The sequence below is a fragment of the Nyctereutes procyonoides genome, unplaced genomic scaffold (genome assembly GCF_905146905.1).
Source record: "Nyctereutes procyonoides isolate TBG_1078 unplaced genomic scaffold, NYPRO_anot_genome, whole genome shotgun sequence".
In the NCBI taxonomy this organism is placed as follows: domain Eukaryota; kingdom Metazoa; phylum Chordata; class Mammalia; order Carnivora; family Canidae; genus Nyctereutes; species Nyctereutes procyonoides.
Genome location: NW_026575020.1, coordinates 49,427,673 through 49,449,634, shown reverse-complemented (window position 1 = coordinate 49,449,634; position 21,962 = coordinate 49,427,673). Strand labels below are relative to the sequence as shown.

The 21,962-nt window shown below is 50.3% G+C and overlaps 2 protein-coding genes across 7 annotated transcripts in view; both read right to left on the bottom strand.

The window, feature by feature from the left end:
* ARSG (arylsulfatase G) overlaps window positions 1–4,106 on the bottom strand; it is a 108,296-nt gene extending 104,190 nt beyond the window's left edge. For both annotated transcript variants that reach the window (XM_055332819.1, XM_055332836.1), the window contains exon 1: window positions 4,062–4,106. The gene's annotated coding sequence lies outside the window, so the exon portion shown is untranslated. The remainder of the gene's footprint in view (window positions 1–4,061) is intronic.
* Window positions 4,107–6,482: 2,376 nt separating this feature from the next.
* Window positions 6,483–15,614, bottom strand: AMZ2 (archaelysin family metallopeptidase 2). 5 transcript variants are annotated; one of them, XM_055336656.1, is made up of 9 exons: window positions 15,516–15,614; window positions 14,854–14,947; window positions 14,419–14,508; window positions 13,402–13,684; window positions 12,899–13,072; window positions 12,669–12,797; window positions 9,259–9,422; window positions 7,953–8,129; window positions 6,483–6,678 (listed from the first exon to the last, which is right to left on the bottom strand). In XM_055336656.1, exons 4-9 carry the CDS (start codon window positions 13,682–13,684, stop codon window positions 6,523–6,525), a joined length of 1,083 nt encoding a protein of 360 aa, XP_055192631.1. In that variant the 5' UTR covers window positions 14,419–14,508; window positions 14,854–14,947; window positions 15,516–15,614; the 3' UTR covers window positions 6,483–6,522. The 5 variants fall into 5 exon arrangements, with proteins under 5 accessions (XP_055192631.1, XP_055192614.1, XP_055192597.1 ...); XM_055336639.1 differs by having other exon boundaries at window positions 15,472–15,541; XM_055336622.1 differs by lacking the exon at window positions 15,516–15,614 and adding an exon at window positions 15,422–15,497.
* Between the last annotated feature and the right edge of the window lie 6,348 nt (window positions 15,615–21,962).

The following is a 21,962-nucleotide window of genomic DNA, read 5'->3' as shown; positions in this document are numbered from 1 at the left end:
GGAGACTAGCGCCCCCTGGTGTTCGAGGCCCGTAAGGACTCCCTGAAGGCGGCAGCAGAAGAAAAAGGACAAGTTCAAGAACCTGCTACTTACTTCGCTTTTCAGGGAAGAAAAACTCTCACATCCAAATCAACATAACTTCAGTGACTACGGATTTCCTAGAGGGAAAACCGGACAGCAAAAGTGCTGTTCCAGAACATTTTATCTATAAAGGCTCTTAAAACACAGCTCAGCAAATATTATGGAGAGAAAACACACATGGGTGGCCACGTATTTGTATTATTTATATCTTTCCAGCAACCCAAGAAAAGAGAAGCACTCCAACTCTCCTAGCAACCTACTCCCCTAGAATTCAGCCAAAACTCTAAGTACCTTCTCTACACTGACAACTCCTGTTGTAAGACCCGACTTTGCAGCTGAGCTCCAGACTTACGCCCGTGTGACAGCGCCTGGTGCCAACCAGGCATTTCCAACGTCGCATGTCCTCAGCAGAACTCTTGACCCTCCTCCCCAAACCTGCTCCTCCATAAATCCTATTGGCTTTACTTTCTAAATATATCCAGAACCTGCCTTTGCCAATTCTACGGGTACCTCTGATCCAAGCCCATATCATCCTAGCTGGATTATTGCAATAATCTCCTAGTTGGTTTGCCCAATTCCACCGTTGCTTTAATTTCCCTGCTTTAATTTTTCATAAAGAAGCCTTACAGGGATCCCTGGGTGGTGCAGCGGTTTGGCGCCTGCCTTTGGCCCAGGGCGCGATCCTGGAGACCCGGGATCGAATCCCACGTCGGGCTCTCGGTGCATGGAGCCTGCTTCTCCCTCTGCCTGTGTCTCTGCCTCTCTCTCTCTCTCTCTGTGTGACTATCATAAATAAATTAAAAAATTAAAAAAAAGAAGCCTTACAATAATCCTTTTAGGGCACAAATCAGTCACCATCACATTTAAACCCTAAAATCCCTGGGGCCCCTGGGTGGCTCAGTCTGTTGGGCGTCTGCCTTGGGCTCAGGTCATGATCTCAGGGTCCTGGGATTGAGCCCTGCATGGGGCGCCCTCCTCAGCAGGGAGTCTGCTTTTCCCTCTCCCCACTGCTTGTGCTCTCTCTCTCTCCTTCTCTCTGTCAAATAAAAAAAAAATTGAATAAATAATAAAACCTAAAGTCCCTAACAATGGGTTCTTCCTAAACTCCCAGCTCTTAACTTCTTTGCTCCCGCCCCCCTGGCTGCTCTGGCCTCACTGGGCCCTGAAAAAGCCTTCAGCCTTAGCATTTCTATTTCCCTTTCCCTGGTCCACCCTTCCCTTTGACGTGTACATGATGTGACCCTTTATTCTAGTCTCCTCCAAAGATTCCAGAGGAGGCTTCCGTGCCTCTCCTATCCAAAACAGTCCTCGTGTCTACACTTGACTCTGAAAAAAAGTTATAGGAGTAATTTGTTTTCCCACATTAATTAGGTCTCTTGCACTGGCCCATTAAGGTAGTCGTTTTGGTTCATGGCTATGTTCCTGAGGCTCTGAGCAGGGCCTGTGCACATAGTGCAGATAGTGGTGCACATAGTAGGGGATGCTCCCAAAATATTGTTGAATGAATGAATAAGTTCATTTCTCACTGGCTTTTTCAAGAGGAAAAACAAATGGTATCTATTTACAATTACAGCTCAAGACAGTCTGGTGCTGCTACAAAGCAGCTGGGTGGCCCTCAGAACTGAAAGCACTGCGATCCCACCTACTGGCCCCACAGCTGAGAATGGGTCTCCTAGTGCCCGGCAGGAGGGCGGGACGAGCCAATCGGCTGTCACGAGGAAAACATAGATCCATCGGAGACTCAACAACCAGTGGGAAGAAATTACCCCGAGGGTAGGGATGCAGATGGAGGGCTCAGTTTAAACATATTGCTGGAGCAGATTTTGTTTTAACTTAACCTATTTTCCAGTAGATGTTTTTTTAATGATGCTTTTTTTTTTTTTTTTTTTTTTTTTAATGCCTCCATGGGTAGCAAGTGCTTTTCTGGATCTTAAATCTCTTTTCTGGTGCTAAGGCAGAGTGCATGGACTGATTTCTCTGACTTTGAGCCACACCAGATGGCCCCACTTGAGCAGAAAAGAGGCTGAAAGAAAGTTTAATCTTATAACCTCTACTATAAACAATCTGGGGGGGGGGGAATCAGGTCTCTGGCCTGTGGTATTTTACGTCTCGTGAGGTCATGCAGCACAGGGCAGCGAAGCCGAATTCGTCATTGGGGAGGGGGGGGTGGGTGTTGGGCCGGGTCTCTCTTTGCCACTGCGGCGCACAAGCTCCCCTGGCTACTGAGGGCCTGTGTCTTCACGTGTGAAATGACCTGAGCGACATCCTCATTATCAGCACTTTACAAAATTCTGCATTCCAAGGATGAAGACGCCGTTAGGGGACAGCCCAGGCCCTTGGCAACGGGAGACGGTAAAAAGCCGGCCAGGGCCGCAGGAAGTAACGGCGAGATCCAAGGGCCAGGCCGTAGGGAGGCCTTGAGCTCGGAGCGAGCGGCCACGTCCTCGCGGCGGGCGAGCAGCACCCTCGGGACTGCCGACGCCCCGCAAAACCTTTCCCTACGGAGGGCGCGGCCCGGTCACGCCCGTGTCGCGGCCTCACAGGTACGTCCTCCCGCGCGGAGCAGCAGCAGGTGCGCAGCGAGCGAGCAGCCGGCGAGCACCCGGCGAGCCCCCGCGGCGCGGCCTCGGGGCTCCGCGTACTTCGGGGGGTCGCCCGCCCTGCGTCGGGGGCATGGCGGTCTCCAAGCGCAGGTGCACTACGGGCTGAAACGGAAAGGCTCTGGACAACGTGCGGCTAAGCCTGCCCTCGCGTGCCCCCACGTGGCGCCTGCACCCCGAGGCTCGCACCTCGGCCCGCGCGCTCTCCGTCGTGCACCGAGGGGCTCTAGCTCGGGGCCGCTCTAGCTCGGGGCGGCTCTAGCTCGGGGCGGCTCTAGCTCCGGGCCGCTCTAGCTCGGGGCGGCTCTAGCTCCGGGCTGCTCTAGCTCGGGGCGGCTCTAGCTCGGGGTGGCCTTAGCTCGGGGCGGCTCTAGCTCGGGGCGGCTCTAGCTCGGGGTGGCCTTAGCTCGGGGCGGCTCTAGCTCGAGGCGGCTCTAGCTGGGCGGGGGGGGCCGCGCCAGCTGGGGCGGCTCTAGCTCCGGGCCGCTCTAGCTCGGGGCCGCTCTAGCTCGGGGCGGCTCTAGCTGGGCGGGGGGGGGGGGGCGCGCTAGCTGGGGCCGCTCTAGCTCGGGGCCGCTCTAGCTCCGGGCGGCTCTAGCTCTGGGCGGCTCTAGCTCGAGGCGGCTCTAGCTCGGGGCGGCTCTAGCTGGGCGGGGGGGCCGCGCTAGCTGGGGCGGCTCTAGCTCGGGGCGGCTCTAGCTCGGGGCGGCTCTAGCTCGAGGCGGCTCTAGCTCGGGGCGGCTCTAGCTCCGGGCGGCTCTAGCTCGAGGCGGCTCTAGCTCGAGGCGGCTCTAGCTCGGGGCGGCTCTAGCTCGAGGCGGCTCTAGCTCGGGGCGGCTCTAGCTCGGGGCCGCTCTAGCTCGGGGCGGCTGTAGCTCGAGGCCGCTCTAGCTCGGGGCGCCTCTGGCTCCCGGCGGCTCTAGCTCGAGGCGGCTCTAGCTCGGGGCGGCTCTAGCTGGGCGGGGGGGGCCGCGCTAGCTGGGGCGGCTCTAGCTCGGGGCCGCTCTAGCTCCGGGCGGCTCTAGCTCCGGGCGGCTCTAGCTCGGGGCGGCTCTAGCTCGGGGCGGCTCTAGCTCGGGGCGGCTCTAGCTCCGGGCGGCTCTAGCTCGAGGCGGCTCTAACTCGGGGCGGCTCTAGCTCTGGGCGGCTCTAGCTCGGGGCCGCTCTAGCTCCGGGCGGCTCTAGCTCGGGGCGGCTCTAGCTCGGGGCGGCTCTAGCTCGGGGCGGCTCTAGCTCGAGGCCGCTCTAGCTCGGGGCGCCTCTGGCTCCCGGCGGCTCTAGCTCTCAGCGGCTCTAGCTCGGGCTCCGGGGCCGCGGAAGGGGCTCCGCCGCGTGCCCGCGCCGCGCACACGCGCCCCCCTCCCGCTCGCTCGCACTCACGGCTCCGCCGCGCCGCGCCGCCGGGCTCCTCGCGGCTCCTGCCCCCTGGCCGGGGAGGCTACGCGGCGGGCCGGGGGCGCGGGCCGGGGACGCGCGGCGCGGCGCGGGCGAGCGGCGGGGGCGGGGCGGGGGCGGGGCGCGGGACGGGCACGCGCTGGAGGGGAGGGGGCATCGGAGGGCGAGCCGGACCAGCCACGTTACAGGCTTGCGGACTAAGACGTTGACCCCGGATCCTTGCCCTGACCGGGAAGGAGACTACTAATTCCGCAGGCGCCAAGGCGAACAGCATTTCAGATTCACTTATTTCTAGAAGGTGTTCAGACCGCGCGGAGAACCACCAGTTCTCCTCCGCCGTAAAGACCTTGTTGGTGCAGCATTTGCAGAGCAAAGCCTGCGTGGGTTTCCGTTTGCCCCTGAGTGAAAACCCGTTTCTCAGAACAAGATTTACCTGTAGTACCTACAAGTTAGTTGCAGGAAGCAAATTGCATTCTCTAAATTGAACCCTAGAATACAGGGCGGTACTCTGCGCAACTGATGACTGCTGAGTAAGTGCCTATTACAGAAAACTTTTGTCCGACTTTTAACAGGGCCGATTTGATCCTTTAAACGAGAGACGTTTTTCCTGGTTTGGGTGTAGAGTAGGTTCAAATGGACTTTACGTCTTGCCCAAGCAAGCACAACCCGATTTACACAGCTAGCCAAATCTGAATTTGTAGGTGTGTAACTCACGGTGACCTACAGGACTAAACCTGTGCTTACCTTGTGGGAAAACAGAAGAAAACTGAACACAGTGGACAATAATAGCACCTTTCTTTCAAGGAGGAAACAAAACTCCTAGCAGAATGCATACAAGTCCACACTCCCTTGGGTTCGCTTTCTCATATTAGAAGGACCAAATGTTCACCCTCCAATTAGCTTGAACACAAATCACCATTTTTCTAAATGACCTTCAGGGTCTAACCAAATAAGAAAGTGAACGTAGTAAGAGCAACCACGGGTTCAGTTATAATAGGTGCTTTCAATCACACTGCATGAATAAAGGAACAGGGAAAGAATTTAGGTTCCAAAGTTCAAAATTTTAAATTACCCATAAGTTTTATCCTCCAGGTGAAGATGAGAATGTGGGAAATGCAATCTGCTCCCTGGCATTCATTCAAATGGTCCAATCAAGTTTCTAGATTTCTGAGTGGTACTGATCTCACAGAGGTGATTTGTGAAGTCTGCGGCTTTCAACCTGTTCCCTCCGGAGGGAGTCCGGCTGATGTGCACAGCCTGACAGGCCATCATGGGTATTCCTGACACAGCGACAGGTAAGCCCATCACATCCTCCCCTGTACTCAAGTAAACAGTTCCAAATGCAAAGTGAGGACGATCCTACTGTAGGAATAAACCTAACACCTGCTCTCAGCCAACGGGAAAAGTGCAATGCTCACAAACATAAGCCCTGTTTTAACGACTTGTGTGCAAGAAACTTCACAAATACTGTCTTTTGTAGAAAGTCCTACTGTTCTTTTCACGTGTCAATATTCTTGAGAGGAGGTCACATTTTGTAAGCTGCTAAAACCCCAAGTGAGCTATTGCTTCTTTCAGGCTCAAGAGGACAACCAGTGAATGGAAGGAGACAAAACAGCCCATGTGGGAAGGACAGTCCATGGATGAGGGATGTTAAGTGGAGAAAGTGACTTGCCTGGGTCTAGAGGGGGAGTGAGTACCTCTTCTAAGAAATGAACCAAACATCACCCCTTGGAAATTATGTTTCTTGGAAACCCTTTCTTGCGGCATATAAAGCGATCTTTATAATGGTTACTTATCCGCTAGTACTAGGTCTCTTATGAGACATAAACATATTTGAAGAATGGACATGGTGTGCTCACTACAACATACCAGGCTACTAGGACGGGCGAGAGAGTGTTTATAGTTTTCAGCACTCAAAATAAGCCGCATTTCTATGTTCAGGTGTTTTTTTTTTTTTAAGATTTTATTTATTTATTCATGAGAGACACACAGAGAGACAGAGAGACAGGCAGGGGGAGAAGCAGGCTCCTCACAGGGAGCCTGATGCAGGACTTGATCCCCAGCCCCAGGATCATGCCCAGAGCTGAAAGCAGATGCTCAACCGCTGAGCCACCCAGGCATCCCAGTTCGGGTGCTTTAAAGAAGGTTCTAGGGCACCTGGGTGGCTCAGCGGTTGAGCATCTGCCTTCAGCTCAGGTCGTGATCCTGGGGTCCTGGGATCAAGTCCCACATTGGGCCCCCTGCAGGGAGCCTGCCTCTCCCCGTCTGTGTCTCTGCCTCTGTGTGTCTCTCATGAATAAATAAATAATCTTTTAAAAAAGAAGAAAAAAGTTCCATTCTGTTACTTGACAGGGCAGAGTCAGTGAACAGTTTGTTCTAATGAAGTACTCCATCCAAATGAAAGCATAATGTGCAAGTGTTTATTTCAATAACTATGTGAAGGTCCTTATTTTTGGACAACAGCAAGGCATTTTATTATCCACTCTTTCCATTCCTTAAAGGCTTCCACAGGTTTTGGTAAATTCACATTATCCTCACAACTGTGTTCCGTGCTGACTCCGGGGGTGTCCGCCGACTCATCATCAATCCACCTCACCAGCGCCTTGAAAAACAGAAAGCAGATTCGCATGTTAACAAATCAGAGCAAAATAGTCTTAGGCCGGAGAAAAATGTTCACTTCTAAATCACATTATCTAACTCCGTGACTTCTATTACCCCAGTAAGATGTTCCGTTTGATAAAGACGTTTGTGAATATGGAATAAGACTACGGGGCAGCCTGGGTGGCTTAGCAGTTTAGCGCCGCCTTCAGCCTAGGGCCTGATCCTGGAGACCCAGGATCGAGTCCCACGTGGGACTCCCTGCAGGGAGCCTGCTTCTCCCTCTGCCTGTGTCTCAGCCTCTCTGTGTCTCTCATGACTAAATAAAAATTAAAAAAAAAAAAAAAGACTACACAAACTATGATTACAAGTGATGGTCAGAAGTATGCACAGAAGAGATTAAAGAGAAACACGCCAATCCTCTCAGGTTTTTCTAGATGGGAGGACTATGCTTTTCTCAACATGCCGAATGTTCCACAGGGCACTGGGTAAGTGCTTTGGATCTGATGTGAAAGTGGGTCCCTAAGTAAGTGTGCACACAGGTGGAGACAGACACGTACATGTGAAGATCCCCGCAGGAGTAGTCACACCCTCGAGCAGGGTCGTGATGGATATGGACCTATTTGTGGGTGTGCGGACACTCAGACAGGCACACACATACTGAGATTAGGTACTTTCCCTCTTCCTCCTCGAAGTAGTCCATCCCTTCCTCTGAGTGAAGAGCATACCTCTGTCCCACATTTGGAAAAATAAAGCATCTCCGCATGTACTTATGGATTAAAAAAAAAAATGAACTGCCACACGAAGTAACATTAGCCTGGGGGATCCCTGAATGGCTCAGCAGTTAAGCATCTGCCTTCGGCCCAGGGTGTGATCCTGGAGACCCAGGATCGAGTCCCACGTCGGGCTCCCTGCATGGAGACTGCTTCTCCCTCTGCCTGTCTCTGCCTCTGCCTCTCTCTCTCTCTCATGAATAAATAAATAAAAATTTAAAAAAACATTAGCCTGTTCTCCCAAGTCATGTTCTCTCTCCCCCAGCGAAGGGGGAACACAGAAACATCTTCCACTGTTTCTCATTGAACTACAAGTGTAAGGCACTCAGAGGCAGGGCAGTTTGAGATTTCTTTGGGTGTTTTTTTTTTTTTTTAACCACAGCTTCCTGCTTATCTTTGCACTAATTTCCTCCGATAAATTATAGCTCCAGAGAAGGGCCTGATAGAAAATGGTAGTTTGCTACTTATATAACCACTTCCCCCTCTTTTTCTTCCCCTCGTTTACTTGGTATCTTTCTATTATGTTGAAGCCAATAGCACACTGCAACTTGCGTAAACAGATAGGGCAAAGGTTGAGGGGGCGCCGGTCAGCTTCTTCCAGGTGGTTGGAGCCTTGCATGAGGCATGCAAGCCACTGGCAGTGTCGAAGTCCAAATATGTGTCCAATCTCATGGGTTAAAGTCTGCAAGACATTCACATCAAGGCTTTATAGCGCCACCATCATCAAAGGGTTAGACCTTCCTCCTTTTTCTTGCTTTTCAAGAAACGAATTTACATTCATCACCAAAACTTCAACCTGCCCAAGACTTAATCCTTCATTTCCCTAAATGTCTTACTGCTTTCCTTCCTATACTTGATTACTTCTCCTGGAGCAGGGTTTCTCAGCCTTGATACACCTGACATGTGGGGTGTGATCATTCTTTGTGGGCCAGTGGGGGGTGGGGAGGAGTGGACAACTGTCCTGTGCAGTGTAGATGCTCAGCACCATCCCCAGGCTCTATCCACTAGACACCAGCAACACCCCGGCCCCAACTGCAACAACCAGAAATATCTCAAGATATTGCCAGAAGTCCCTGGGTGGCAAAAATCACCCCTGGTTGACAGCTGTTGCTCCAGGCCAGTGGGGCACTTGTTACAATTCAGATTCTGGAACTTTCCCCCAGAGATGCTGATGAATCAGTAGGTCTAGAAGGGAGGGGGCTCTTCGCATGTTAACGAACACACCAAGTGATACTGATGCAGGGTACGCGCTCTGAACACACTGTAGCTCTCAAACCCCAAGCAGGGGTACTTATGAAAACAGAACTTCCTAGCTGCGGGAAAAGCCTGTGTCTCTGGCTACTGAGGCAGGGAGGGGAGCATCAGGAGATGGGCTTTCCAAATAGCAAGGGCTGGGGAGATTGACTAGAACTAACCACAGTAGAAGGTAGCCTGGAGCCCAAGAGGAAGCCATTCTCAAGACCTCTGCCTGAGAGCAGAGGCCCTCCAAGGGGAGCTTTATTAGATGACCACCACAGCTCCGAAGAGTCCGTTACCTTACCCATACCAGACTTCTGGAATTAGACTAGTGGCGAGGATGTGGGTACAGCCAAGGCTGCATGTAACTAGCCAGACAGAATTCCAATATTAAGGCATCCATTTAAATTTTTATTGATAACTTCAAACAATAGGCACCAAACGCCTATAGATGATACAACCTCATGTATAATATTACCTTAACGACTGCTGATAACGCAATGCAGGAATTAAGAGCTCTTTAAAAAATACTCTGGTGGGTTTTCTTTTCTTTTTTTTTTTTTTAAATGACTCACCTTACAGGAACGAAGCAGCAAAACACTGGTCACTTCAGGGGTATAATAGCTATCAAAAACGGAATAGTCGCTTGAAGATACTCTCCGCAGCTTGTTCACTTTGCCTTCAAAGCGTGAGCTATAAAAATCACTGCCGTACCTGGCAAAGCTGAATATCCCCACACCTATAAAAGGAAGAACAAGCAACAACAGAAGGGGAGTAAGATTTCTGAATGAAAGACCAAGAAAGAGCGCCCGCTTGGGCGTCCAGTCATTGGGTGCAAATCTGTGCTAGTGCGTTCGCACGGTCCAATACGCTTCAGGTTTGCCCCGACAGAGAAGGGCTTTTGCCCTCAGATTTCCCTCTCCACATCTTCTTCTGCCATCCTACCTCCTCTGCCCTGTAAAACCCAATGGTCTTGAGATCAAATTATTGAGAAACTCAAAGTTCCAGAATTGTTTTTACCCCCTCTTTTTCTCAAAGCCGAGTCCAAATCAAGTACTCTAAGAGGAGCAAGGAGAAGTGGTGACACACATACCACGCACCCATGACTTTACTCTTTCAGAACACAATAAACAGAGCTCCAGGTCCTATGCTGAGGGTTCCTGCACCTTCCTGGTGCCATGCTGAGGGAAACCGAGGTGCCACTGCCCTGATGCTGGGAGACCATGCCTTCAGACAACCTCTTCCCTCCCCCACTCCTCACTCGGAGCACGACTCTGCTGTGTGGCTGCCGTCGGATGACCAGAATAAACACCCTTTTAACTGACTTCCTGTTATACTGACGCTTGTTTCAACCATCCCTGCATACATGGAGCACAGGGTTTCCTGCACAACGCATTCTAAAGGGCATGGCTCTAGAATGTGACTTGCTTACATTATCACTGTTATTTATGTCTCTTCCAGTTGTTATTTGAAAGTAATACGGCATTTTTTTGCGGGGGGGGGGTTAAAGAAATGAATTCATAGTAAGTCTGTTGGATCCACCTTGACCCACAGAGAACACTCCTCACCCCACCCTTGGAAGTGTTGCCTGGTATTTGATATTTAGGGTGAGAGAGAGCACTCTGAAAGTTAAGAAAAAACAAAATCTGCTCATGTCACAGCTGACCTCGTCTGTGCTCTGGCCAAACAAATGTGGGCATACATCCCTCCAATACCTTTAGCAAGAATATTTTTTCCTTCTAATAATCCTATGAATGGAAGCTTATTTTCTTTAGTAATTAACTGTTTCTCTATTTTAAAATCTTCACTTTTGTACCCTTGGAGAGTGCAGTCACGTGTAGTAAGATACTGTCTCATTACATGGCACTTCAGTGCTGCTAGCCTACGCCTTCTCTTAGGCCATGCAATATTTAAGAAACTTACTTTTAAAAAGGGTGGAGGTGTTTACAATAGAAACATTTTAGGGGAATGTCTCCTGACCTCCTCAACCAGGAAAAAGATAAATTAGCTAGCAATGTCTAGAGAAATTGTTTTAATATATCTTTAATGTTTCATCACTGTCAGATTAATTATGAAAGGGGAGATAAAAATTTAGCTCATAAAAGTTTACTTCTGATAGGGGCACCTGGGTGGCTCAGTTAGGCATCTGCCTTGGGCTCAAGTCATGATCCCAGGGTCCTGGGATCGAACCCCATGTCAGGTTCCCTGCTCAGCAAGGAGTCTGCTTCTCCCTCTGCCTCTGCCCCGCCCCCCAGCTGGTATTCTCCCTCTCTCTAATACAATCTTTATTTTAAAAATTTTATTTCTGGGGATGCCTGGGTGGCTCAGCAGTTGAGCTCCAGGATCGAGTCCCACATTGGGCTCCCTGCATGGCGCCTGCTTCTCTCTCTGCCTGTGTCTCTGCCTATCTCTCATGAATAAATAAATAAAATCTTTAAAAAAAATTATTAAAAATTTTATTTCTGAAAGAAAGATGGCTCTTACAAAAATCAGAAAGACAGCAGTGGCCAGAGTATCCAAGAGTGTGTTGATGGTGGGGTGGAGGGTGGTGGTGGGGGGGACACTCTAGGAATGTAAAGGAAGTCACCAATGAAAGAGTAGGGGGAAGAAGAGGCTCTGTGGTGCCCTGGGCTCCCACCTCTAGTGAATGTGTCACAAAGGGAGATATCTAGTAGAAAGAAACATTTGTTAAAGAAGGTGCCCACCTCCAACAACCCCGAGGCCAATGTAGCACCTGGACAGTCCATGAACTGGTACCCCGAAAATACCATCCTGGGTACCTACTCCCCCTAGAATGCTAATGGATGACACTCCCCTTACTGCATTGGACTTTCCCTTTCAAACCTGTCAGATCTTAAGGAATGAGGGTAGAGAAATTATAGCAAACATGGAAGGATGGGAAGAAAAGAAGTGGAAAGAAAGAAAAAAAGAAAAAACAATTAGGCAAAAATAGTATTTGCTTCCAGGTCCTTTCCCACCCTCAGTATCACCATATAGAATTCTTTTTTTTTTTTTAATTTTTATTTATTTATGATAGTCACACAGAGAGAGAGAGAGGCGGAGAGACAGGCAGAGGGAGAAGCAGGCTCCATGCACCGGGAGCCCGACGTGGGATTCGATCCCGGGTCTTCAGGATCGCGCCCTGGGCCAAAGGCAGGCGCCAAACCGCTGCGCCACCCAGGGATCCCAACCATATAGAATTCTTAATGAGCCAAGTTTACTGTATCTAAGTCGAAAACTGAAGTTGACATTTTTTTCAAGTAAAATAACAAAATGTCACGAGACACAGAATAAGAAGCTTGCACACTTGTAAATCAGTCTATGGTTTATCTATACTAGAAAACTACAAAAAGAACTGAAAACCAATTACAAGATTTTCACTTACGTTGATGATAGGGGATTTTTTTAGATTATTTATTCGGGGGGAGGGAGAGAGAGACAGACAGTGCACAGGTCGGGGGAGGGGCAGAGGGACCAGAGGAGGGAAAGAATCTCCCGCAGATTCTCTCCGAGTGCGATGGGACTTGATCTCATGCCCCTAAGATCATGACCTGAGCTGAAACCAAGAGTCACACACTTAACCGACTGAGTCACCCAGGGTGCCCCTATGTTAATGATATTTCAAGCATCCTTAATATCTTTAATTCACCTTGCTAGTGAATTACTGATATTTACCATCTGTTGTGCTGAATGCCTATATATATGCCACCCATAAACACACCCTTTTTAAGTACCAGTTTACTGTTAGGTAAACTATCTCAAAAGAACTCTCTGACATAGGTATCATTGGCCTCAAGATCATAGGGATGAAGCCAGAATATCAGAATCCATCCACAGCACACTTCCTGAGCACAGCATGATGCACCAGAATTATTATAGTCTTAAGTATCAAAATTATAATTGGTTGGAATTTCTTCCCTTTATCAACATTTTCAAATATTCTCAGGTTGAGGAAATTTCTACCAACAATGTCAAAAAGGAATACCATCTGTCAAAGAGGCCTGTCCAAAGACAAAATTCCAGGAGTCTCTTGGGTAAAGATCAATCATGGTTATTCCCACAATACAGAAGGCATCTCCAGGTTTCTTCTTTTTTAGGAACCTCAGGATGTCTCCTATTTGAAAAAAAATGTATACATGAGACATGATATCTCCATACATGTATCGATCTAATATCTCCTTTACTCAATTCAAATTGTAAAGTTGTTTAATTCACCTGCGTGAATTTGTAGGTTTTGTGTGTTATCATTGACTCTAAAGGAACACCTCGTTACAGAGACAGGAACCGGTTCTAGGAGTTTTACTGTCAAGCCATAGAAAAATGCTTCACAGTAGCCCTTGAGCCATTTAATATATCCGTCACTGATAATCCTGGTGTTTCCTAGAGATCCTGTAAGATGGAAAAAAATGTAAAGACAGACTTTAAGGTGATTAAACATTCAGTCTTCATCTCAGTCTATAATTAGAAATCTGAAATGAGAAGCAAACTACCGCTAAATTTTCAATAAACCTTTATCACTCATTGATCTGTATATGAATTACAAAGACACAAAATGTCCTGTTTTAGGGCTATTTAGGTACATAACTTCCACCATGGTAACGAATGTCAAAAAAATGATCATAAAAACTACCCACTTGCATGAGATCAGCAGCCCAGGCTATCCCTGGCAACAGCCCTGTTGCAAACCAACCCAAATCCGTCATGTTAACAGCATATACCGATGCACTGTATATAAATACTGCGTTTCTCCGGAGATGGTGCCTTTCTATAAGGATCACTGAAAAACTGTTCGAAGTCTTGGGGAGCCTCAGGATGGGAGATGATCCAATCTGATTCCGAATGCAAGGTAATGGGTCCAAAGAGATCACTGTCTGCCTTGAAGGCTTTGTTCAGCAAACGCCGTTCGCCAGCATCTAACTTCTCATACTGTGACACAAGCGTTGGGTTCTTTGAGATGAGAGCTGTTTTTAGAGTCTGTTCAGAGTGCCGTACTGTTTGCATCTACCAGGAAACACAAGTAATCAAATAAACCATGTAAATCCATTCCAGTCACTTTCATCTACCTATCCTCCACATACATCTCTCATTTCTTCCTAAAATGAAAAAACTGCCTTTTTTTTTTTTTTTTAACACCAAACAACTGTGTTCCTTTGCCATTTCCAATCAATTTCTTGGGAAGGGTATCTGAAAAAGTGAAAAGAAAAATCATGAAATTCATTCCTCCTCTCCTTATGGAACCTGCTCCCATTATAAAAACCGAAAGAGAGGGATCCCTGGGTGGCGCAGCGGTTTGGCGCCTGCCTTTGGCCCAGGGCGCGATCCTGGAGACCCGGGATCGAATCCCACGTCGGGCTCCCAGTGCATGGAGCCTGCTTCTCCCTCTGCCTCTCTCTCTTTCTCCCTCTGTGACTATCATTAAAAAAAAAAAAAAAAAAAAAAATTAAAAAATAAAAATAAAAACCGAAAGAGGATGACCTGATTTCCTATTTTTTTTTCTGTCCTTAGGGTAACAGTATTACGAATGGAGTCATTAGGGCCACATGAAAAATACTCATCTTTTCCAAGGTGACTCAAAGATGTTCCAGACAACCCAAAAAGAGAACTGATGTAAGTCCTGCCATTTCTGTAATTTAACTGCAGGCTGGTAACAGACCTCAGCCACTGAAGTGCATTGCCTCAAAGCCATGTCACCCGGAGGGGAAGACATCAGGTGACTAATCAAAAGCCAGACTCACAATGACAGGTCTCTTCCATTCACATCGTGTTCCTCTGTAGGGCTGTCATCCTTTCTTCTGAATGCGTCAAACAGCTGTTCCACCGCGAGGCTTTTTGATTTAGAAAAGGAAAAAATAATAATAAAATAAAATAAAATTTGGACTTCACTGTCTGGAGCCTATCCTATTTCCTACTCATCCAGATTCCCCCTCCCCCCTTCCCTGTTTAATGTTTGAGAATTGATGGGAAACTTTAAGCTAACATCTGTTCTGGCTGGACATCAGAACCTTAGGGGTCCCGGAGCATGCACGGAATTCCCAGACGGAGGTCACTATGGTCAAAGCTCTGACACGTGCATAGGATCGTCCTCACTGCTCCACACCTGGGCCGAAAGTTCACTTCTCCCACAGGACAAAATCCCCAGCTAAACGTGCCCTCCCGCGTGCTATACCTACCTGTAGGGAGGTAGGGTCCCATCAAGGTGTCTGCCTTGCAGGGACGGGCATGCCTGGGCCTGGCCGGGAAGGGGCTGTGCCGGGCGCCTTCACCCTACAGTCATTAGAAAGGCAGTGTTAATGTGAAAGGTCGGCCTTCTGCCGGGCCCCAGGCCCCTGCGCGGAACCGCGGGGGGCACAACAGGATCGTGTAAATGCGCTGGGGGGGGTCTGCAGTGCTGTAGGCGCTAAAACCAGCACATCCTGGGCCCACCTGGACCACTCGGTCACCCCCGCTGGTTGCTATAGCAACCGCACCTTGGGCCGGGGCCCGTGCAACCGCGAGCCGGTGCCCGGTCGGGGTGAAGAGGGGGGATCCCCCGGGGAGTCTCCTTGGTCCTTCCGCCCAGAGGAAGCCTCCTCGGAGGGCCTGACTCCCCGGAGACGCCCCCGCCCCGCCCCCGCCGTCCTCCCCTGCTTCCGCCGCCGCCGCCCCGCCCACATCGTCCCTCCCCCGCCGACCGCGACCGTCCCCCTCCTCCCACGACCAAGCCCCCACGGCGGGCGGCTCCACCCGCACGGTCCTCACCCCCCCAGGCCAGGACGCCGCCGGCCCCCGCAGCCGCCCCTGCGCCGTACCGCGCCCCGCAACCCGCAACGCCACGCCCCATCGCGCCACGCACCGCTCCGTCGCGCGCGCACAGCGCCCGTGCCACGCCCCCTGGCCGCACGCCACGCCCCTCGCCGCGCGCCACGCCCCCTCGCCGCGCGCCACGCCCCTCGCCGCGCGCCACGCCCCCACGTCACGCGCCGCGCCCCCTCGCGCCCCGCTGCCGAGTGCGGCGGGCGCCGTCCGGGTGTCCGCGGGCGGGTCCGCGGTTCGTCCGAGTCGGTCCCCGCGGGGCGCGCTGCTCCCGCGCCGGGTCCCGGGGCAGCCGCAGGGGCGGGGCGCGCAGCGGGAGGCCGGGTCTCGCGGCCGCGGCTCTCCGTCGGGTTTGCCTGCTCGCGCAGGTGTGCGCAGGGGCCCGCCGGCCTGCGGGGCGCCCTGGGCGTGACTCACGCGAGCGGCCGCGTCCAGAATAAGTCAGCGGCGGCCGCGGGGTGACGCACGGCCTGGGCGCGCGCCCCGCCTGCCGTCCTCGCCGGGCTTTCCCCTCCGCGCCTGCAGCGGCCTGGGCGCGGCCGCAAGCGGGGGCGCGGGGCGGGGGAGCGCGGGGGCGCTGCAGGGTCGCTCCCCGCCGGGGGTGCGTCCCCGGCTGCCTCGCTCGTGCTGATAAGGCCGAGGCGCCGGTGCCGCAGAGGACCGAGCCCCTGCGTGGCCGTGGGACGGCCGGGTAACCGCTGGGCCTCGTGGAAGGAGCCGGCCCTGACCCCTGCTCGCGCCCTCCACAGCCCCTTCGTGCCCCGCGCAGGTGTGCGGCTGGTCCGGCAGGTGTGCGGCTGGTCGCCCCCCAGGCCGCCCCGAAGCCCACCCACCGCGCTCGGCGCATGCTCACCCAGGCTCACCCCCTGTTCTCCATCTGCCCCAGCAGCTACCTACAAAGGGACCCCCCGCCCCCCCGCCCCGAGGAACCCAGGCCCAGGTCCGTTGTCAGCCTGCCTCCTCTCACCTCCACCTTTTCCCACAGTTCTCTCCCCGGGACCTCACCTGAAGGGACGCTCAGCTTTCCTCCCTGGTCATCGCTTCCTCCCTCCCAGCCTTCACTCAAACACACGCCTGTGGAGCCCCGTGCGTAAAAGCCATTGGCTCACGACGACCAAGCAACTTCTATTCTTTTGAAGTTCAGGCCATGTTACCATAGGCTGGGGTTTCTTTTTCCTTTCTTTTTTAAAGAATTTATTCATTTCTTCCTGAGACACAGAGAGAGAGAGAGAGGCAGAGACACAGGGAGAGGGAGAAGCAGGCCCCACGCAGGGAGCCCGACGCGGGACTCGATCCCGGGTCTCCAGGGTCACGCCCTGGGCCGAAGGCAGGCGCCTAACCACTGAGCCACCCGGGGATCCCCGGCTGGTTTTTCTTCATCCTAATCGTCCTTCCCGCGCTCCAGGAAGGACACATGCGTTTTTCTGGATGACTTCAGCCCTGTCTGAAGGTTATCTTCACCTTTAATCCCTTGTCATCTCTCCTTAGGGGACTGTAACTTCATAAATATTTGGCCTTTTCAGCTCCAGTGATCACCTCGGTCTCTCATTTGTTTACTCCCCCTGGACCTTAAAATGTCCCACATCATTCTTTGACCTCGGTGCCGATGTCCGCCCTTACCCAAACCCATTCTTCAGTAACACGCGTTCATATCCCGCCTGGTCCCAAAGTTTTAAACTGAGAACATCAACCACTCTCACTGTATCTGAGATACTTCTTGGCTTTCTTGGTATTTGTGCCTTTTGACTGAGTGTCAATCTCCAGACATCCCAAGAGTCAGGGTAGCACAGGAGCTAAGATCTGGTTTGGTCTGGGTTTGAATCCGGGAACCACCTCTGTTCATTAGCATGTGGCCAGCATCCATTTTTTTTTTTTAGAATTTTTATTTATTTATGATAGAGAGAGAGAGAGAGAGAGAGAGAGAGGCAGAGACACAGGCAGAGGGAGAAGCAGGCTCCATGCACCGGGAGCCCGACGTGGGACTCGATCCCGGGTCTCCAGGATCGCGCCCTGGGCCAAAGGCAGGCGCCAAACCGCTGCGCCACCCAGGGATCCCCCAGCATCCATTTTTTGACCTTATGCATCTCTTCCCTGGTTTGTACAACAGAGATCATACTAGTACAGACCTTCCCTAGTTTGGGGGATCAAATGAGTTACTTTGAACATTTTACCTTTTGATCTAGTGGCCTTCTGACATCCTGAGGGGCTTCGTTGAGCTCAGTGTTCACCCGTTCCTAGAGCCCTCCCTCACCCCACCTCCTGCAACACAAAACCCCATCCTCTGCAGTGCTCACTGCCTTGTGCATACCACTGTCATCGTCCTTATCACGATGATCGTAACATTTCTTCAGTGTCTCCCTTTCTAAACTGTGAGATGCTTAAAGACTTTCATTCAAGGTATCCGGAACATAAAATTATCTATTGGCTTTTCATTCAACTCATGTATTCATCAACAGGGTTTTGTTGGTTTTTTTTTTTTTTTTCCATTTGAACTACTTAAATTCACTTTCTGGATTAAAAAAAAAAACTTTCTGGTTGCTCCCAAACTTTAGAAAGATACCACATTTCTGTACAATCTCAAAGTAATACTTCTTGTTTAAAAAATTTAGTGCCCCATGTGTGTTAAGCTTTATTTTTAGAATGAAAAGATATATATGTTATATATATGTATGTAATTATACGTAACATATAAAGTGTATGTATACATAACTTTTCTCTTTATTTCACCTGGAGTTAATCATCATTTCATTTCTGTTGATTGATTTTTTTTAATTATAAAAGATTCATTTATCAAGGTTCTTAGGTCTCCTTTAATTCTTTATTGTTAAAAAAAATGCTTTATCATCACTGTTACACTTGTCAATATTTTCTACATAGCCTCAGCACATCAGTTGCTGTTGTTGTTATTTCTGAGATCCTTCATCCTGCGACTCTCTATCCCCTGTTCCCACCTGAACGGGTCCTCTCTGGGCCTGCTGTGGTCTCCCTGGGACGGCGGCTGTACTCTGCTCTGTTAGGTCCTGTCTCTTGAATTCTTACCTTCCTCTTCCTTGGTTTACTCCTTTGATTGTAGTAGCACATGCTTTAGATCCTTTTGTAAAAAAAAAAAAATATATATATATATATATATATATACATAGAAATAAGTATTTTGAAATCTTGCATATGTAAAAATGTTTTTACTCTACCCTCATACTTGACTGAGAGTTTTCCTGGATTCCTGGACTGGTATGGAATTTTAGGTTGAAAATCATCCTGCCTCAGCATTGGAAGGGTTTGTTTCATTTTTTTTCTGACTTGTAATAATAAAACCATTTTGATTCCTAATCCTTTGTATGTTACCTGCCTTTTTTTTTTAAAGGAAGATCTTAGAATCCTCCCTTTATCCTTACAATCCTGAAAAACTCTATGTTTTTAAAGTATATTGTTTATAGGTTTTAAAAAATATTTATTTAAGTAATCTCTACACCCAGTGTGGGGCTCAAACTCATGACCCAGAGTGGAACACTTTTCTGACAGACCCAGCCAAGCACCCCTATAAGTTTTTTAAAGATATGACCTGATCTGAGCCTTTGTTTCCCCCGTTACATTTTCTTGCTCAGTGGGCTCTTCAATCTTGAGTCTCTTTTCATTTTCATTGGAAGAAATTTCCTTCTCTCCATATTTGCTGGATGTGGGATTTTCAAGATGGATCCTCTCATATCTTTTCTTCAAGATTTTTCCATCTATTTTTTGTGATATTTTCTGAAGTCTTCATCAGCTTTCATCTCTCTGTCTTTTGGGTATTTTTTCCCAAACATTGTATTATTTAATAGCCAAGCATTCTTTCTTGTTCTTACTATTTTGCACCTTTTCTCATTTAATGGGTAAAATGTCTTCTCTTGTCTCTCTTTGGATATGAACTATGCTACTTCTGAAGTTTACTTCTGCAGTTTCCTCTGTTTTTGTCTTTTTCTTTCATGTTAGAACTTTCTACAAACATCTGATGATCTTTGGCTATCTGTTAAGCTTTCATCATGAGGCACACAAAGCTGGTTGATGGTTTTGTGTACATGAAAGCAGCTTATCCACTGGGGGTTCTCAAGGGTGATTTGGCAGATGACCAGCTGGTTCACTGAGGGGAGATTCCCTAGTGTCTGAACCTGTGACCCTACCATTAAAAAAAAATAACAAAAGGGGGAGGGGATTGTTTCCTGACTGCCAGTGTTCTGGAAACAGGGTGAGCGTCCCACTAATAAGTGTACAGTTTCTAAATCTTTAACTCCCTTGTTTTTCACCCTCTCTAACTTACTCCCTGTGATGATTCTCAAGTGTCCCAACCAATCCATTTTAATGTGAGAATACATTGAGGGTTTCAGTCATTTACCTGCTAGTATGAATTTGTGTCTGCTCAGTTGATTTTTCCTCCAGCCCTTAGCTGATATCAGCTGCTCTGAGGAAATGGAAGTCTGCTCAGGAAGTGGAAAGAAGTAAGTCACTTAGGGTCACAGAGTTCCTCAGCAGAAGAGCCGCCCAGAGCAGATAAGGCAGATTGGGGAGGGTGCTGTGATCTGGGGGGATCTGGGTACTGGGACCTGGATGCTGCAAAGGAGGTGAGAAGATGGAAAAGAAAATTCACTTCCATTTAAATGGTGCTGAGCCGGGGCTGCACCCGGAGAGTGAGAGCTGACTTGCTCTCTCCCTCTGCCCTGGCCCGTAGCCTGCCCTTGAGGACGCAGGGCCCGGGTTCTAGAGGAGCTGGACAGCACAGTGCCAGGGGAACCTGAGAGCCCAGTCACCCTGGCAACAGCAGATTTTAGGGGAAACGCATTCTGCGTTCCAGACAACCAACTTCTAAATGATCTTTTGGACCACGTCCTGCTTGGGAACTGAGGCTCGATTTGCCCCATCTGGGGCCAGCTCGGGTAGCGCCACGTTGGGGGAGGCCATTAGCAGAAATGGCCAGAAAAGCAAGAGATCTTTTTAGCCCATTAGGTGAAAAGAGGATTTTTCTATCTTTTATTATTCATGATTTGTGACTTCAGTTACTGTTTCCCGGAACAAATAAAATGTTACAGTTTTACTTCAACTTACTGGAGCAAATAGATGCTTATCGTCAATCATGCAGAAATTTCGAGGCAGTCTCTCAGGTTTTTGCTGTTTGTGGCCCCTTTGCAGTCCTTTGATGTCAGGCGAGTTACTTTCTGTGCCTCACACGGGTTTCCAAAAGCTGCCACAACCTGAGTGTGTGAGTGTGTGTGTGTGTGTGTGTGTGTGCACGTGCATGCATGTGCATGGGCAAGTGTGTACACATACACACGCACTCGTGTTACCTATATCTGTCTTTCTTGCAAATGAGTACAATCAGCTCAATGAAGAGAATGAAAGCTGACTTTGGTTTTTGCTTTGAGAACGCTGCACCCCGAAAAGAAGCAGGGCTTCCAACGATCTCCAGGGGCATTTAGGGTTACCTGGGGTGGGGGAGCTACAGAGGGTAGCATGAGGGGAGGGGGGAGGCAGGTGGAGGGGCCTCCGGGGCCCTCTGCAGGGTGCTGCCCCCCGCACCCCACCCCCACCCCCACCCCCGGAGACAGGCTCCAGCCTTGCAGCCACATCTGAAATTTTCAGTTTTCTTTCCCGTTCCCCTTTTTCAGGCTCCAAGAAGGCTGGGGGGGCGGGAGGGGGGGAGGAGGAAGCCTGAATGAGACACAAATGAAAGAGGAAGTGTCTCAGCACTAAGCAAACATAAAACAGCCCACTCCATCGGTGACCTCTATGGAAATACTGAAGACATCCTCTGCGGCGTCCTTTTAGCCTTTCTGGGGGAGGGGACGGCTGCTGCCCAGAAGCAGCCAGCTTCCCTGTGGCCAGGTCAGGGCGGCGGCAGCACCCCAGGGAGACGGGCCTGGAGGTTCGGGGAGGCCCTCTGTGCACTCAGGCAGGAAAGGCCTCCAGGCCCTGGTGTGTCCCCCGGCTTCTCCCTTGCAAGCTCCACCTGCTGAGCTCACGACCTGCAGGGGCCCAGGCCGTGGTCACCGCGGGGGGTGGGGGGAGCACCCCAGGGGGCGACCCCGGGAGCCCCAGGCCCTGCAGGGGGCCCAGCTGCTGCCCATGGACAGACAGGGTGGAGGGGCCGGCCACCCTCCGGCAGTGAGGCCCAGTGATGGAAGCAAGCGTGTGCAAGGCAACCAGGGGCAGAAGGCTGCCAGGGCTGACACTTGAGTGGTTCAAAGACTCGGCCTTGGGTGCCACTGAACACACGTTTTTACTGGAGTCGACGAGATGAAAGACAGTCATGAGACCTAGGAAAACGGGAAAGGACAGAAAAGTAGACAGAAAGACAAATCACTCCTGGTCCTTCTGCCCACTGGCTGCACTTTTATTTATTTATTTTTTTAAGATTTTATTTATTTACTCATGAGAGACGCACAGAGAGAGGCAGAGACACAGGCAGAGGGAGAAGCAGGCTCCGTTTGGGGATCCCAATGCGGAACTCGATCCCAGGACC